At 47.9% G+C, this 18,082-nt stretch overlaps 1 protein-coding gene across 1 annotated transcript in view; it reads left to right on the top strand.

Annotated features, from left to right (window-relative positions):
• LOC109615008 overlaps positions 1 to 14,082 on the top strand; it is a 28,176-nt gene extending 14,094 nt beyond the window's left edge. The window contains exon 3 of the mRNA XM_020043140.3: positions 13,586 to 14,082. Coding sequence (XP_019898699.2) covers positions 13,586 to 14,060 — 475 coding nt within the window. The 3' untranslated portion in view covers positions 14,061 to 14,082. The remainder of the gene's footprint in view (positions 1 to 13,585) is intronic.
• The last annotated feature ends 4,000 nt before the right edge of the window (positions 14,083 to 18,082 follow it).

The raw sequence follows: 18,082 nt of genomic DNA on the forward strand, positions 1-18,082 counted from the left end.
TTCCCATGCACCCTCAGATGAATAGGACAGAATAAAGAGTCAGTCTTTGTCTTTCTATTGTCCGTCTGTCCACACAGTTGCGCGGCCACAGCTACAGCACCTGCCGCCTTGGCTATGTCGGGGAGGAAAAAGGCGTGTCTGCTATTACAAGTGCTGTGGAATCCGGCGTCACGGCGGAGCCCGGTCTTCTGTGGTGGCGGAGGGCCCATGTCGCTCAGGTGCTGTGTCGCCTCCCTGGTTAATAACGGGTTGACCCGGCCCCTGTCAGCGGTTGGGCCACCCCATCCGTCAGGCTGCCACGGGGCGGTGGGGTGGGGGGGTCAGAGGTGAGGGCTGAGCCTGGCACCCCATCTGGTTCGGAGAGACTAGGCGGAACGGGGGGCTGATAGGGGTGAGAGTCTGGCCACGCCCAGCTCCAGGGTCCTCATCCCTGACACTAGGTGGAATGGAGTGGGGGGGGGGGGGGTGCGGTCTGTCACGCAATGCCCCTCCCAGTGACAGATGGGGGCACACCCAGACAGGCAGGCTGTACGATCACACATGGGACGGCAGGCACACACACACACACACACACACTATGTTTCAGCTTCCTGTGTCCCACTTGGTGTCCTGTGGAGACTGGTAAGGTTGTGACCCCGGTGACCTGACCCCCGCGCGGGGCAGCATATGGATGCAAAGCCCTGGGGGCCGAGCGGAGAACGAGACACAAAGACCGGGATGACACTGACGGGCCTGCTTGGGCTTCCTTCATCCTGGGTTATATACACGGCTGGACACATTACCACGCCTAATATGCATATAATATGCATATAATTCACTTGAGAACGTTGAATCGATCCAGGTGGATCCAATCCTCTTATCAGTGAATGTCAACCCCACACCTTCACTTGGGATCCTCATTTCAGAAGCGAGTCAGTGGATAGGCCCGTGTCTCGATCCAATCTGTGGCATCAATCTGAGAGAAAGCCCTTCCCTCCTTCACCCCTCATTTCCTCTTAGCCACCTAATCAGCCTCAGACTCTGTGTGTGTGTGTGTGTGTGTGTGTGTGTGTGTCTGTGTGTGTGTGCGTGTGTGTCTGTGTGTGTGTCACCTGTGCCAATTGTTTCTGGGAGAACAAATCACCAGCTGCCAGCAGGAAATGAAGATGGAAGCACTCCTGACTGCCAGGTAGCTTCAACACAGACACTTAGCACTGCCACGGGAACTCATTCAGATGGACAGTTTGATGTAGACACACATACACACACACACACACTAGTTAGTATGTTCACCGGTTGGCTAGTCATGTTAACCAGTAGTTATTCCATTGACTTGTAGTACAATTCCCCCTCAATATAATGCCACCCCTCATTTTAAACTTTGGTTACTGTATTTTGTTGGCACTGTATTCAGAGCAATTAACCTAGGCAATTTGTTTTAAGTTCCTTGCTGAAGGCCACAACAACAGACTTGCTGTATACATTGTCGACCTGGGACTCAAACCAATGACCTTTCTGGCCCAATGCTCATGATAGGCTGCCGCCTCAAGCCGGTTACAACACAAGGCATCGATTCAACCTCTTTTACCATTTACTGCTTTGACTAGTTACAACATGGAGAGGCTCACCTCCTAATACCTCAATACCTGTATCCAGTCTTGCATTCCAGCACCAGCATTCTCCCGCTTCCTCCCCCTTCCTCTCTCCTGCCCCGTCTCCCCATCCCTTCCTTTCTCCTGCCCCGTCTCCCCATCCCTTCCTTTCTCCTGCCCCGTCTCCCCATCCCTTCCTTTCTCCTGCCCCGTCTCCCCATCCCTTCCTTTCTCCTGCCCCGTCTCCCCATCCCTTCCTTTCTCCTGCCCCGTCTCCCCATCCCTTCCTCTCTCCCTGCCCTTCGTCCTCTTTTTCTGTCTTCCTGTCTCCCATCCTCTCCCTTTCTCTTTTTATCTGTAATTCAGGGCCAGGTTTACTTTTATCTAAACGTTGACTAGACATACAGACCCTTTAATTTGTGACAGTAGGGGGACGGCCTGACCGATTACTCTAGTCATGAGAGACAATTGAATGAATTGATGTTATTTGGCGGGTCACATGGATCAGCTCTCTGAACAGTTTTGTGTGTGAGACCGGGGTTACAGAGACGTAGCTGTCCTGATGTCAGTTGGGGCTCAGAGCGGATGTGGAACAACGCAGGGTTGGACGCAGCTCCATGAAACGGACCTGTGAGGTCTTCTAGGATAGGCAACTGTTTGGGATTCAGTCCTGAGCCCTCCCATGAAGCTCCATGAAACGGACCTGTGAGGTCCTCTAGGATAGGCAACTGTTTGGGATTCAGTCCTGAGCCCTCCCATGAAGCTCCATGAAACGGACCTGTGAGGTCCTCTAGGATAGGCAACTGTTTGGGATTCAGTCCTGAGCCCTCCCATGAAGCTCCATGAAACGGACCTGTGAGGTCCTCTAGGATAGGCAACTGTTTGGGATTCAGTCCTGAGCCCTCCCATGAAGCTCCATGAAACGGACCTGTGAGGTCCTCTAGGATAGGCAACTGTTTGGGATTCAGTCCTGAGCCCTCCCATGAAGCTCCATGAAACGGACCTGTGAGGTCCTCTAGGATAGGCAACTGTTTGGGATTCAGTCCTGAGCCCTCCCATGAAGCTCCATGAAACGGACCTGTGAGGTCCTCTAGGATAGGCAACTGTTTGGGATTCAGTCCTGAGCCCTCCCATGAAGCTCCATGAAACGGACCTGTGAGGTCCTCTAGGATAGGCAACTGTTTGGGATTCAGTCCTGAGCCCTCCCATGAAGCTCCATGAAACGGACCTGTGAGGTCCTCTAGGATAGGCAACTGTTTGGGATTCAGTCCTGAGCCCTCCCATGAAGCTCCATGAAACGGACCTGTGAGGTCCTCTAGGATAGGCAACTGTTTGGGATTCAGTCCTGAGCCCTCCCATGAAGCTCCATGAAACGGACCTGTGAGGTCCTCTAGGATAGGCAACTGTTTGGGATTCAGTCCTGAGCCCTCCCATGAAGCTCCATGAAACGGACCTGTGAGGTCCTCTAGGATAGGCAACTGTTTGGGATTCAGTCCTGAGCCCTCCCATGAAGCTCCATGAAAACCAAAGGACACAATGTCCATCTGCGCCTGTCCGCCTGTCTGTCTCTGTTTATCTTTCTTTGTCTCTTGTCTCGTACACCTATATCCCCCTCTGTCCACCTCCCCCTCTCGCCCTCCCTCAGTATACTTTCTTTTGTTCCTTCTGCGTTCCCTCTGTCTATCAGTGTCCGTGGCAACAAATGGATGGGCGGCAAGCAGAACAGCAGTAGGAAGTAGGCACGTGCACACACACACACACACACACACACACACACACACACACACACAGAGGTAATGATAGACACTCTAATTAGCCAGAGTAAACAATTAACACAGGAGGAGAAACATTCACATGCAAATTGAGTCAGGCGCACACACATGATTCACACACACACCCACACACATGATTTACACACACACGCACAAATCACAGGAGCGGACAGAGAATAACATGGCAACACAATCCTGCCACTGTCATAGAATACATTTGTATCATTAATTAGGAATATCTAACCATTCAGGGTGTTGTCTGTGTCTCTATGTATTTCTCCCTCTCTTTAACTCTCATTCTCTGTCTCGCTGGAAATTCCTTAACTAAGCATGCTTTTTTCCCTCGTTTTTATGAATGATCGTATTATTTATTTGGTCGTTGTTATTTTGTCCGCCTTATGATGTTTCCTGGAATGGTGTGTGTCTCTGTGTGTGTGTCTGTGTGGGTATGACTTGAATGGAGAAAAGCATAGGCAATGCAAATCAAATGGAGGTTGAATGGCATGGAGGGGAACTAAGAATCAATCATGCCCACATTAGGAACCTGTGAATTATAATTTTATGCCTCTTTGACTCTTAATTGTTTTGCTGATTAATTAAATGATTTGTCAAGTGCGTCCCCAATAAACATTTATTGTCTTTCAACTGCATGTTAGTTATTTTAGTGACTAGCATGTTAAACAAGTATTGTTCTATCATAACACATTACATATCTTGCCTCCCCATAGTCAGACAGCGCACACTGAATGTTGTTGGATCATATTTACACATTTTACATTTAACCTTTACATTTGACTAATGTTGTGACTTACAGTATTGTGTTGTTCATATTTTATTCCCCCCACCCGGGAATCAAACTCACAACCCTGCTTTTGCAAGCGCTATGTTCTTGCCAACTGAGCTGCTTGTATTAAAGGCAATCTAATGAATTGAGACACATCATTCTTCATTTCCTACCACAGCCTTTTATTCGTGCCTTAGTCTGCTAAGTGATTTGAATAATCTTTTATTTCAAGTTGGTCTTCCAAAATGAAATCATGCCTTTTTTATCATTTTCTTCCATTACAGAGTCTCTTTAAGGTTGGAAGTGTCTCTCGCTTCACCCCTTGTTTTTTTTGTTTTTTTGTGGCGTCTCCATTTTAGTCCTGTGCTCTGATTTTCTGCTTCTCTGGAGTAATTGCAGTGATAGTGGAAACTGCTGCTAATTAATTATGCAGAGGCTGAAAATTGAGGTGAGAGATAGGGCCCGGGCTCGTGCCCGTGGAAGAAACAGTCCGACGTTGATGCCTGGTGGGAAGAACAAAAGAGCGAGAGACGCAGAGATGAGTTGCGGTGGAACGTAACGGGTTTGACACCAGGATCTGTGGAACGATCGGAAGAACCAGGAGATGAAGGATCCTCAGACGCCCCGGCACAATACGGCAGGCCCGGGCAAACCTGAGTGTAGACGGGCGATGCCGTTCCCTTACCGTTCCAGAGGTGACGGCTGATCGGCGTGCGGTTTCTCGGAGCCGCTTTTCTCCACTCACTTCTTCCATCCCCCACCGTCCCTCCCCTCGGTCGCCCTCTCCAACTGGAGTGCTCTGTTCTCTAATTAAAACCTTTAATCAAATTCCTAATTAGCCCTAATCAGTGTCATGTTAATAATTTTCCCGTTCACCCCCCCCCCCACTAAAGGCCAAGATGCTTATAGGAATAATTTAGGCAACTTAACATGTCCAAATTCTCAGAGAAAGAGAGGTGGTGGGTGTAGATGGGGGCACCCAGAGACAGAGAGGAAAGCATGGTTGAGGAACAGCCTAATTGCTGATTACCTCTCTCCCTCTCTCTCTCTCTTTCTGCATGCTCTCTCTCTCTCTCCTATTCTCTCTTTGTCTCCTCTCTTTCTTCCATCTTTCGGTCTCTCAGACCTACTTGAATTGCCTGTTTCATAGATTCGACTCCACATTTACTCTGCATTCAGCCACTCTCACCTGTACGTTCTAGTTATGGACTATAGCTTCACAGAAATCCAGATGAGAGTCCAAACGGAATAAACAGGACATGGAATAATTCTCCATCCAGGGACGTTTTGGCGAGTTACCTGCCCCTTTTCAAATTCCCACCTCAGCAAATGTGCCTGGGTTACATTGCTGTGTGACAGAGTGTCGGCAAAATGACAGTTACTAACAGGCCAAAGTTATTATAACATGGCAACACAATGCTTCTGCCTATGAATGCAATTCTGTCATTAATTATAATATATAAAATGTTCTGTGGAGGGGATGTGATTCTATATAAAGTGGGGTAATGTGTTCGGTACAGACGATGTGGTTCTGTATTAAATAGGACAGTTCGACCCTGTTCCCGCGGAGCCACTCTCCCGTAGGTTTTCACACTCCAATTGTAACTGACCTTATTCAGCTCATCATCGGCTAATTATTAGAATCATCAGCGCTGAATTAAGGTCGGAGAGAGAACCTACAGGACAGTAGCTCTCCGGAAACACGTTTGGCCAGCTGCGACTTAATGGCTTTAAAGCCAAGTAGGTTGATAAGATGAAGACCCTTCCATTCCAAGCCGTGGCGGTGTACTTTTGTCAGGTGACATTCCGTGTAATATACTGTGGCTGTCTGGAGACCTCCCAGAAGCTCATGAGCACATCCCATGTCACCATATCATACTCCACACATGGCGACTTACCCAAAGCACTCATTTCCTGCCGAATTAAATTTGCTAAACACCAGGGCATTAACAGAGAACCGGAATAATAATAGCGTCAGTTCAGTTGACCTCTTGACACGTCGAAGGGCTTAAATCTATCCTACTGATAACGTGGCGTATAATAAATTATATTCGTGACACAGCACTGGAAATGAACTGCGTCTTACGGGGATTCAATTCTCCATCGTAAGCTGCGACGGAGCGACTGGCAGAGAGGCTTAGGTGGTTGATGGAGGGATGGGGAGGAGGGAGATGGGGAGGGATGCATCATGGGAAGGAGGAGAGCTGGTTTTCCTCTCCTTTCGGAGGGGTGTTAATGCTGTGAAAACATGCTGCCGACCTCTGTCTTTACAGTAGCTGTAGTCATTATTTTGGTGAGTGACATCACCTGTTAAGTCTCATCCAGACATCTCACTCTTTCTCTCTCTCTCCCTTTGGCTCACTCTTTCTCCCTCTCTCCCTTTGGCTCCCTCTTTCTCCCTCTCTCCCTTTGGCTCCCTCTTTCTCCCTCTCTCCCTTTGGCTCCCTCTTTCTCCCTCTCTCCCTTTGGCTCCCTCTTTCTCCCTCTCTCCCTTTGGCTCACTCTTTCTCCCTCTCTCCCTTTGGCTCCCTCTTTCTCCCTCTCTCCCTTTGGCTCCCTCTTTCTCCCTCTCTCCCTTTGGCTCCCTATTTCTCCCTCTCTCCCTTTGACTTACTCTTCGTCCTCTCTTTAATTGTCCTCTTTTTTCTTACCCCTCCTCTTTCCCTCCCTTTGCCTTTAACCCTTTCTCTCCTGTCATTCTCTCTCTTAGTGCCCTGAAGGCCTCCTTTTACATTTTCCAGTGGAGTGTCTGTCTACCCGGGTTCCTGTCTGTCTACCCGGGTGTCTGTCTGTCCGTCGGGGCGTGGTTGGAAGTATTGCACTGCGTAGCAGAGTGGGTGCCATTTGTTTCCGCTGTAGAAGTGTGCGGCTCGTATCCTCCCTGGCATCTTAATCTGCTTCCTCCTCACTTCTGAACAGCCAGGAATGACCGGCCCACCTGCCCTGCAGCCACTGTCTATCAATCAATCTCCGCTTCCCACAAGCACAAACAATGAATCTCCCTGTGTGGGGGATGAACTGTACGCTAACTCGCCGTGAAAGACTGTCTGCGGTGCGATGACAACTCTAGCCCTGAGGGAAGCCAAAACGTGCGCGCGGACACACGCGTGCGTTCAAATACGCGTGTGGGTGGCTGATGGGTAATGTCGTTCGTTTGTATGAATGCGTAGGAATTATAGGTGGGGGCCTGCGTTTCTAGGTTTCTATGACGACGCCGCGTGTCTGCGTCGGGTCATTTCAGACTACCTCGAAAAGTCACCTGTCACGTGCCAGCGCTCTGGCCTACTGGGTCGGTGTCTCGGCGAAGGCCTGGCGTGGCGTGCAGCCCGCCGAAGCCATTTTACCCCCGCCTCCTCTCCCAGCCTGTATATGACACGGCAGTACCAGGTGGGCGTCTGGCTGGCAGATAGAGAGGGGAGGCGGAGGGAGGTGAGGAGAGAAAGGGTAGCTTGAGGAGGGGGGAGAGGGTAGGGGGCGGACGTGCTGATTGTATGTTATAACGTCTGTTCGCTTTTCAGAGATCTGAGTCACGTCTGATTTATGCTGTTTCCAGGGGTGGGGTGGAGATTTCCATTTTATTTCTATGAAGACAGCTGTCAACGGTTTGCTGGAGCTCTGGCTGTTGCAATCAGAGCTGAGTCACTGGACAATTAATGCTGCTTTTTTTTTGTTGTTTGTATGTGTGTGTCTTTGTGGGTCTGCCTGTCTGTGTGTTTGTGTCTTTGTGTGGCTGCCTGTCTGTGTGCGCGCACACCTGTGTTTGTTGGAACAAGGCTTATGATATGAAAAATTCAAGAACTCCTGGTCGATCGTCTCTCCAAACACACACACGCCCAGCCGGTGGCTCTGTCCACTTTTACAGGCCGGCAGGAAACATTTCAACGCTTATTGGAAACATTTGAGACGTACAACAGATGTGTCTGTGATTTCAGCACCGCTGAACAAGCTCCGCTCTCCCCCTTTCTCCCCCCCCCCCCCCCAACTTTCCCCCTCTAACCCCCCGGCTCTCCCTCTCTCTCCCCCGGCTCTCCCTCTCTCTCCCCCCGGCTCTCCCTCTCCCTGTTTCTTGAACTGGCTCTTTGGTGCGTCAGACACCAGCCCCAGTCTCACCCAACCCCCCTCTTCCTCCCCTCCCCTCTTCCTCCTCTCCCTCCCTTGGACTGGCTCTTTGGCAGGTCTGATCAGACACAGCAGTGCTCCTGGTCTTCAGAGCCTAAAGGTTTGGCTGATTAGGATGATTGAGGGATTGCTGGGAGGTGGTCCCACTGTACTTCAGTCACTGGGGGGAATTGAACCACTGACTTTGTCCAGATAGACATGTAAAACCAGACCTGTGCCATTCTTTATGGACCATAGCTGCTGACAGACAGACAGATGCTCACCAATGTATATACAAAGCTTACTTTTCACACACACACACACACACACACTGTTTGTCCTGAACGGCCTCCAGAAGTGGCCAATGGGGCTCGGGAGTGTGGGTTTGATGGAGCAGTGGAGAAGAGGAGGGGACAGAGGGTGGAATGGTAGTGTTGGGATTTTTTTTTATGTATTCATAAGGAAACTCAATTAGGTTTTAATGGCGAAGGTCTTTTACCTGCTTTATGTCTCGTGTCGCTGGCACGCGGCTACGCTGGATTATGAGATTTGATTCACCACTAAGACAGAGAGGGAAGGAGAAAGGTGGAAGAAGAGGGAGGGATGAAGTGTGGGCAAGAGAGATGGAGGAAAGGCTCTCTGTGGCTTGGGAGAAGCTCTGGGACAACTAGACCTCGGGTGCACAGAGGCGCAGGGATGGAGGGAGGGAGAGGGGGAGAGTGGGAGGGAGGGGGGAGAGTGAGGTGACAAGAGATGGAGGGATAGAGCCAGACTGAAGGGAGGAGTGGTGAAACACTAGACAAGCATAACACAGAGGCAGCCTGGAGAGAGAGAATAAGAATGAGATAAAGAGGTAGAAAGAAAGAGGGTGGGGGAATATAGAGCAAGAAAGATTGGGGCCCTCAGGGGGGTACTAACGCTAAAGGCACCGTTGACATTAGCAGTAATAGCCGTGGTTCTGAGGTACACATTTATAATCTGCCATTGTAGCCGTCAGCTACAGCACCAATGTTACCGCGGCTACAGCCCGAAGCAGAACGCGCAGGCCTACCTACAGACACGTGACGAGTGAACCCGGCTGAAACACGACGACTGACCCCACACGCTAAGACCAGGAGAAGGGGAGAAGAGATGTGAAGACGGAGGGGTGGACGCGCGGCGACAAGCGGGAGGGCTTAGGGCGAATGGGGTTCAGAGGGGCGGGGCTAGCCACGGAGGCCCTGACGGGACCATACGTTGTGAAGGGCTTAGTATCGCCTAAAGGGTTTAGGGCGAATCGGACGCTAGGTCCTTCGGGTCGTTGGAGGATGATTTGGGTCATGGGAGGACGGTCGATTTCTCATGTGGCGTCCCGAGCTGAGGAAGCCGACAAAGCCCTGGTTTCGGCCCGGGACGTAGAGGACCAAGCGCTGGCCATAAATATGTTGACAAGTGAGTAAATCTGGGTGTGCGAAGATACACCGCTGGTCAGCACGGAGCTGCTTGTTGGGCCCTGAAGGAAGCTGACGGCCTGAGCTTTAGTTCCCACTGACTGAGACAGCGCTCTCGAGTTTCCATCTTCGTTTCCCCGGGGACTCGTTTAACCGCGGCGCGGGGCCGACGTTTATGAATCACCTGGCGCTTAAATGTGTGTTGGCGCTCGTTACAAGCCCCGTTGACTGTGATCCGGTGTGAGAGGTGTGTGTGTGTGTGTGTGTGTGTGTGTGCGTGCGTGTGTGTGTGTGTGTGTGTCTGGCCTCTAGGCAGTCCTGGATTGTCCCCCAGCGCAGGTTAAGATGTCTCCTGTTACACTCATCACATCCACTGGCTACAGCTTCATGCACACACACACACACATCTCACCTGTCAGGGATGGCTCATCATCATTACTGTGTGTGTGTGTGTCGGGTGGCTGAGTGTAAGCAGTACATGTAGATGACATGTTTTGAAATGTGTGCGTGTGGCTGAACATTAATATGACAGACAGTCAAACATCCTAGACGCGTGAGAAGATGTATCTGAAGATGCCAACAGCAGTTCCTTTACAAGGAAATAGTGTGTGTCTATGTGTGTGTGTGTGTTTCTGTCTACATCTGGATATGATAGAGATGTGAGTGTGGGTGTGCTAATATGTGACAGTGGAACAGCATACAACATACTGTGGTGTATGGCGCTCTGTGAGACTGTGTGTGTGTGTGTGTGCGTGCATGCGTGTGTGAGTGACTGAGATTACATGCTCTCCAGTATGTGTACTGTGTGCTAACTTGCAGTGTGTGTGTGTGTGTCTCAGACAGTGCGTGTATGTGTGTCAGACAGCATGCGTATGGTATAGAGACTGTGCTTCTGATGGCTATGTCCGGGAGTGTTGTATTGATTAGCCAGAGGTAAGTAATTGGCTGGGTTCTACAGGCCGTCATGTCCAGGTTGATTGTTCTGCTCTGGTGGTCGAATGACAGCCAGGCAGCTCAAGTTGTTATTCCTACCATACTTTATCTCCAGACGTCATCTTCCCTTCTTAGACTATCTTTAGATCTATCGATTTCACACCTATATATGTCTACCTCCATTTCTCAATTTGCCGTCGCTGTCCCAAGGAAAATCGACCGAAGTCTTCCCCTACTCTTGGACGTTTTATAGTGAACATCCAGGATCTGAGGGCAACGTAGTTAAAAAAAAAAAAATCATTAGGACAATAAAAGATTGCTCCTTTTGATTCTTGGGGAGTGTGTGGGGTGGGGATGTAGTCCTATGCAACATGCCTGCTGACCAAGTTGAAAACGTTGGCCTACTGTATGTTGCAGAGCTAATAATGCCCTCACTGGTGGATCCTGATTGGCTGTGGAGTAGAGGCGGTGCCAAATGTGACAACATTTATCAACAGACATATATTGCTATTTCTTTCAAGCAGTCAATTATTGTTGAAATAAGTTATACGTGTACCAATCTTTCTCTCTGTTGAAGCAGGTCAAGCATTAATAATACTGGCAAGTGCCAAACATGGATTTAGTTCACAACATAATGACATTGAAGTCAATGGAATATCAATCACAAATCAAGAAGACTGCATACTACACTGTACAGAGAAAAAACAGTGATAAAAAATTCCTGGGTTGTCTAATTAATTTTCTTGTCCCCTTACTGTCAAGACTTGAGTCAAGACTTGAGTCAAAATTCATCTTCCAGCCCAGTCTAACTAGATCCTGAGTTAGATTTGTCTAACAGTTTGCTAATAATTAGCCTAGCTTATTTAAAAGTTAGCTATGTTTTGCCAAGTATTCCAAAGTGTGCAGTCACACAGCAAGGCTTTGTCTTCCGTTACCAGCATCAGAGTTATACATTGGTTTCCTTTGTCCTGTAATCTGCTTTTTTATTATTAAGATGTGCTATATATATGGACCAATCTATCTTTTTTATATTGCTTTCTCTTTGGCGCCATCTAGGCAATACCTGAGCTAGAGAACTACATTCATGTACAGATGGAGACCCAGTCTTTCATTTCAGTGCCTCAATGGTTTCCATTAACAATGTTCTCTTAAAGTCGCAATTAAATCCATAGTATCTAGCTGGTGCAGCCCTCCCCCAAAGGCAATCAATTTATATTCAATCCAAGCGCTAGGTGTCCTGCCCAACGCCCAGAGCTTCTGCTGACAGTTTTAGGTAACTGAAAAGCTTGTTTTTAACAATATATTACGATAAACACATTTACCACACTGTTATCATCATTTGTAAAGTAAGCTATATTACTAATATGAGAATATATGGATAAAATAAATTATTATAATAAAAATTGGGCACCGCCCCTAATGCCCTTATTGGCAAGCCTCCACTGTGTAGAATCATCGATAGAGAATTAGAAAATTGCTGAGTGAGCTGGATGTGCATATACATACATAGATCTGCCAATATCGTAAATTATTTATCATTTAAGATGCTATCCAACTTTTTTTATGTACCTTTAATTTCTACTTGCACCATGCATCTGTTGTTTCCAGCTGCCCAGCAGAAGTCGCTGGGAAGGGCTCATTACGACTGAACTGGCTCTACCGAATCCATTAATCTCCACTCGACTCTCAGCTGCACGACGGAGGCTCCGTGGGCACCTTAATGTTAATCCTCATTCATGGGGGCCAGACATGTCCGTGTAGGGCTACCCTGTAGATGGGGGTCTTTTCTCAATTTCCCACTCCTTGCCTCCCCTCTGTTAGTCCCCACTGACCTTTCTTCCAATTGGTTCTGAGAGAAGCGACGATCGTGACACTGGGAAAAGCCCATGGACTCGTGTACCCAAATTGGATGACGTAGAGAAGGCCGCCAGCGTCCCCGCTTGGTGGGATTAGGAACTGCATCTACAGCTGTGGACCCGAAGGGAGTGATCATACGGACATATGGATTTCATTTCATTCACCTACATCAATAACCTTTACTGTAGCCTATAGGCCTTTAAAACAAATCAGGAGGCCATTCTGTATGCATGTTTGGTACAAATGCCTCTGTAAGAACACTGAATAAATGTTCATCTGTTCAGGTGTGGCTTGAAGATGAAACGTCCCGAAGATATTGAAGCAGCTGGCTGTTGGCTTGCAGCTCCAGTGCCATTGCTACCGTGGAACGTTGGACGTTTCTGGAAAAGGGGGAAAAGCGCCTGCTTTTGAGGGTGTGGCTCTTGGGTGGAAAATATCTAAATAGTGAACGGGCCTCCAGAACTTCCTATACCATGTCTGAGCCAACGAAAAAATATTCAATTCCCTTGTTGAACAGGCGTGGGGAAAGTGGAGGAGCGAGAGAAAGAAACTTTAATTAATTTGCGGTAAATAGACAAACAGATGTCGTCATTCTTTTCTGTCTGCTCGGTAGGCTAACAATGAACTATGGTTTTGTGTTGAAAGCAGCGCTTTCTGGTCAACAACATATTTTTGGAAGAAAGCTAATTAAATAGATTTGAGTAATTATATTGTTTTATATAATCTGTGTTTTGCAATTCCATTTTACAGAATAGCCCATGCATCATCTCAGAGCCTGAAAGTAGCCTACAGTCAGACATAAATGCATCTTTGTCTTCTCTTGAGCCTAAACTATTCTAGGCAGTATCTTAATAGAAATTACATACCAGAATATGGATTCCATTCACATTTCGGTTTGATAAGTAAACAAAGGCTTTGACTATTAGCAGGGGAACACTCTAGTCTCTTTGCGTTGGTGTAGATGTTGTGGTTTAGAGAGTCATTTACCTGTGCGTTGCGCTATGTTACAAGACTTAAGTACATCCCAATCAGCTGAGGCTCTCGGGCGTGGCAGTACATTACACGATTATGAATACAACCCAATCAGCTAATCCGCTTCTCCCTCCCCTTCCATTGTCCGTCTCCCTGTCCCTGCATCAGCCCTGCTGGTGCTGGGGCTTTCCTCTATAGGTTTCAGCCCACCCCAGCAACATGCCCCCACCCCCCTTGGCCGAGCCCTCTTCTACCTTCTGTCCTCCAGCTCCAAATCCACCACCGTCCAGACCTTCTTCTCCCCCCTTCTCCTAGCTCCACTGCCAAGAAGCTCCTGGACCTCCTCAAGAACCCAGGGAAATCCAACACCCGGGGTGGCACTGGGGAGTCGGCGCCCCTAGCTGGGGCTCTGATGACCCTGTGTGAGAAAAACGGGACCAGCTTCCATCTGCAATGTTTCTCTGCCGTGTTCAACGCCAAGCAGGGTGCCCAGCTCAGTGAAGCATTCCCGGAGGAGAACCGGGAACGCTGCAGGCTGAAGCACCAGGCCCAGCCCCAAAAGGAGCTCCGCGCCTGGGCCGCGAAAGGCATGGCTTGGGCAGCGGGGACACCAGTGGAGGGGAGGTGGGGGCTGGAGGTCTGATAGTAGATAATGCCCTTAAAAGTCAGGGGAAACAGTATCAGGGAGGAATCATTATAGTCTAGTGGTAATATTGGTTCATTAATAAAGAATGGAGATGGATTGGGATTTTAATTAGGTTTGTGTGTATCATCATTTCGAATCTCCCTGGGTTGGCCCAGCTCTCATTTAAATTTGTACAGTGGCCAACCAGTTGAAGGTCCTTAGATTGGTTAATCCATGTGGTTGGTTGTCTACGATAATGTTTTATTAATATTTATGATCATATGATTACGTGTTTCTGTGTGTGTGTGTGTGTGTGTGTGTGCGTTTGTGCGTGCGTGCATGTGCCAGTATGCCCACCAAACGGAGTGGGGCTTTGTCAGCATGCCCATCTGTAAGTGTGTGTGTGTGTGTGTGTGTGAGTGAGAGAGCCCAGCTGGTGGACACAGAAGATAAAGAATGGTCTTGTGGTTCATCACTGAGAGCTTATTTATCTTCTAGTGGGGGGTAATGTGTCATCTTAAATAATTGAGTAACAAGTGTCCAGGCTCTCCCTCCTTTCCTCTTCCCTCAGCATTGTGCCTAACATCTGTGCTCAGAGCGTACTCAGATTCTGCAGTGGAGAAGCATTCATAGCCTGGCGTCAAATTGAACACTGCTACATCTCGTGTCCTTTTTCCTTCCATCTGCCTCACTCGTTCTGCCTCACTCGTTCTGCCTCACTCGATCTGCCTCAATCGTTCTGCCTTACTCGATCTGCCTCACTCGTTCTGCCTCACTTGGTCAGCTTCACTCATTCTGTCTCACTCGTTCTGTCTCACTCGTTCTGCCTCACTCGGTCTGCTTCACTCATTCTGTCTCACTCTTTCTGTCTCACTCATTCTGCCTAACTCTCTCTGTTTCCCCTCTACACCTCTAACTCTCCTTCCTCCTAACCCTTTTAAGTTGCTCCCTTTCTCAGGTGAGAAGCTGGGCTGTCTGAAAGAAGCAGCTTATAGACAGCCTGCCGTCACAAAAAAACATTTACTACTGACGGTAGATTGATAAGCAATCTAATTAATTTTTCTTTGTTTGATGTTTTGACTTTACAAAATTGACATTACGAAATTAGTTTTTATGTGTTGGTAAGTTAATTAATTTGGGGGATGAAATACACAAATTTGATTTTACATTAGATTACAACAAATGAATTAGATTACGCAAATTGGATTTTTAGTTTATTTTCATAATTTAAATAGTAGTCAATGTTTTTGTACTGGCTGCTGTTTGGTTCTTTAGTAATTTATTCATTTGTCTGTTTTATTCTGGCCTGGGGCTACTCTTAGTCTGACATCCAGACCAGTTCAGTTGTCATTATTACAGGAGGAAGCAACAGCATCTGCTTGTGTCTGCCTGATTTTAGTTTGGTTCTGTTTTGGTTCCTTTTAGTTAATTATTGAATGCAGAATTAAAAGCGCTCCCTGTCCGCAGCCTAAACAAATAGAAAACTGAATAAGCAACAGAACAACATGAGGGTAGAGGGGCAAGAGGATGAGAGGGTGTTGTAGATGTAGCATGTGAGGAGGGGATGATATAGATTAATACCGAATGTTGAGAAGAGTAAAGAGTGAGTTAAATATAAGCAGGGATGATTGTAGGACAGAGGGGGAGTGAATAAGTAAAGGAGTAAGGGGCGATGGTGGGAAAGGGAGTCGAGAGATGGATGATTATGGGAAGGGGGAGTGAATAGGTAAAGGAGTAAGGGGCGATGGTGGGAAAGGGAGTCGAGAGATGGATGATTATGGGAAGGGGGAGTGAATAGGTAAAGGAGTAAGGGGCGATGGTGGGAAAGGGAGTCGAGAGATGGATGATTATGGGAAGGGGGAGTGAATAGGTAAAGGAGTAAGGGGCGATGGTGGGAAAGGGAGTCGAGAGATGGATGATTATGGGAAGGGGGAGTGAATAGGTAAAGGAGTAAGGGATGATGATGGTGGGAAAGGGAGTCGAGAGATGGGTGATAATTGGGTGGGGGAGTGAAGCGGTTGATAAAAAAAGAAGACACATGGGAGGGAGAAAAGTACAGAGAGAGAGATTGACAGACATGGTGGAGGATGTTAGAGGCCCACCTTGGGAGAGACAATATACACTTGTTAATTAATTCAGCCTTTGTTCCTGCCGTTAAACAAACATGAGAGAGAAAATAAGGTAAAAATAGGATCTTAAAACGACAGCCAAAATCACCCCCCCCCCTTTCTCCCCATGCACATATAAGGGGAAAAAAGAAGAGAAAGAGAGAACACATCCAACAACAAACAAAAACACATTGTCCTCTAATCACAACTTCCTGAATGTAATCACAGAACTGAGCTGGTGAGGGAGATGGGGAGGACAGGGGTAGCCGGCTTCATTGATTCTCACTTCCCCTCTGATGTTTTGGGCATGAATCAGACAGGGACTGGATTTCATAACCGCACAATTGTCTCATTGTTTTCTTATTGATATGAATGGGTGGTAATGGCTGGCAGTAAAGGCCCCCTTCTCTGCTGACTTTCTAAGTGTGTGTGCGCGTGGAGGATCATTCGTTCGCATCTCAGCAGAGAACTGCTTGTTTAGACACAGCCTCACATATCCAACAGCTTAGCGTCCTCCCTTGATTGCCAGCCAAATATGTGGATGGCCCCCAAAAAATACAGATGACGCGCAAAAATACTCACACACGCGCACACGCTCTCTGGGGAATTCACCCGTGACATATTACCGCCATTCTGTAGGCCACCGGTGATTCACACCGCAATTTGATTTCGAACTCCATCCTGATCTCATTTCTCCCTCCAGAATGTAGCTGGATCATCGGGGGGGGTGGAGCGGCACGCTGTTCTGCGAGGGGCTGTGGGGTAGGAGGAAAGGGGAGGTGTTCACCAGGCTGCATGTCCTGAAATAGGTGTCTTTCATCATCTTTCATCAGGTGTCTTTCATCAATTCATTCGTGTTTTTTTTTCTTCCCTACAACGTAGCTGCCCTCGATCCAATAACTCCCACTGTGGATGGGGCAGGAGGGTCTCATGACATTATAGACAGTACCAAGGACCAGTTTATCCTTGTAGTGGTGGAAGGCTGGGTCAGACCTGTGCTTCTGCACTGATAGCAGAGAAGGGGTGATAAATGGGGTGTGTGCGCGTGTAAGTGCGCGCTTCGCGCGTGTGTGCGTGCTTCGCGCGTGTGTGCGTGAGAGAAGGTGACCTAATGGTTTGAGTGAGTGTTAAATTGAGGAGACCTGTAAGTGAACCCCACAGTAAGTGCCTTTGATTGGCCCAGAGATGTGCACCAATAGCCAGTGGGGATGCCAATGCACTCCACGTATCAGTGCTTTACAATGCATTCCTGTACAGGGATCGGTCTTATCTCATATAGTATTTTAGGAATCAGTATATACCTGTACTTGCCGTGTAAATGCAAGGCCTAGTCAAGTATGTAAGCTTGCTTCTCTGTGTTTTCGTGTAGGAATATTTGTGTATGAAGCACCGTGTTGCCTAGTCACCCACACTCCCAAGCACCACAGTTTAGGATTCATTCTTTCAAAAGGATCATTTAGTCAGGTCAAGGTGTGACGTTCAGTTCGTATCTCACCTAAATGACTGATTCATGAAAATGGACTGTTTGAAAATATATGGACAGCCCAAAGACCCTAAAACTGTCTCTGACCAGCTTACACTGAGTAAGTAGAACATCTAAAATAAGCACCCAAAAATCATTTACAGTCAGTTTTTCAGGGTAGGATCAGATGAAGATAGGCTGATTCTAGATCAGTGCCGATTGGCAACTTCTACACAGAGCCTACCAAGATCAAGATATGGCGTCAATCAGATGTTTTGCCGTTCATTAAAGTTTGTCAACAAGAACGTTCAGTAATCCACATCTAAATCCCTGAAGAGGTCCTGTATGTGTAGCCAATATGGAGGCAGGGAGGTTGAGGGCTCCTTAGGCTCCGGCTGGTTGACAGGAAAGAATATATGGGTCTTCTCGTTCTGTTGTGCCCTCTGACACAGTAGATGAGTAAGAACAGC

Source organism: Esox lucius, chromosome 24 (genome assembly GCF_011004845.1).
Source record: "Esox lucius isolate fEsoLuc1 chromosome 24, fEsoLuc1.pri, whole genome shotgun sequence".
NCBI lineage: Eukaryota > Metazoa > Chordata > Actinopteri > Esociformes > Esocidae > Esox > Esox lucius.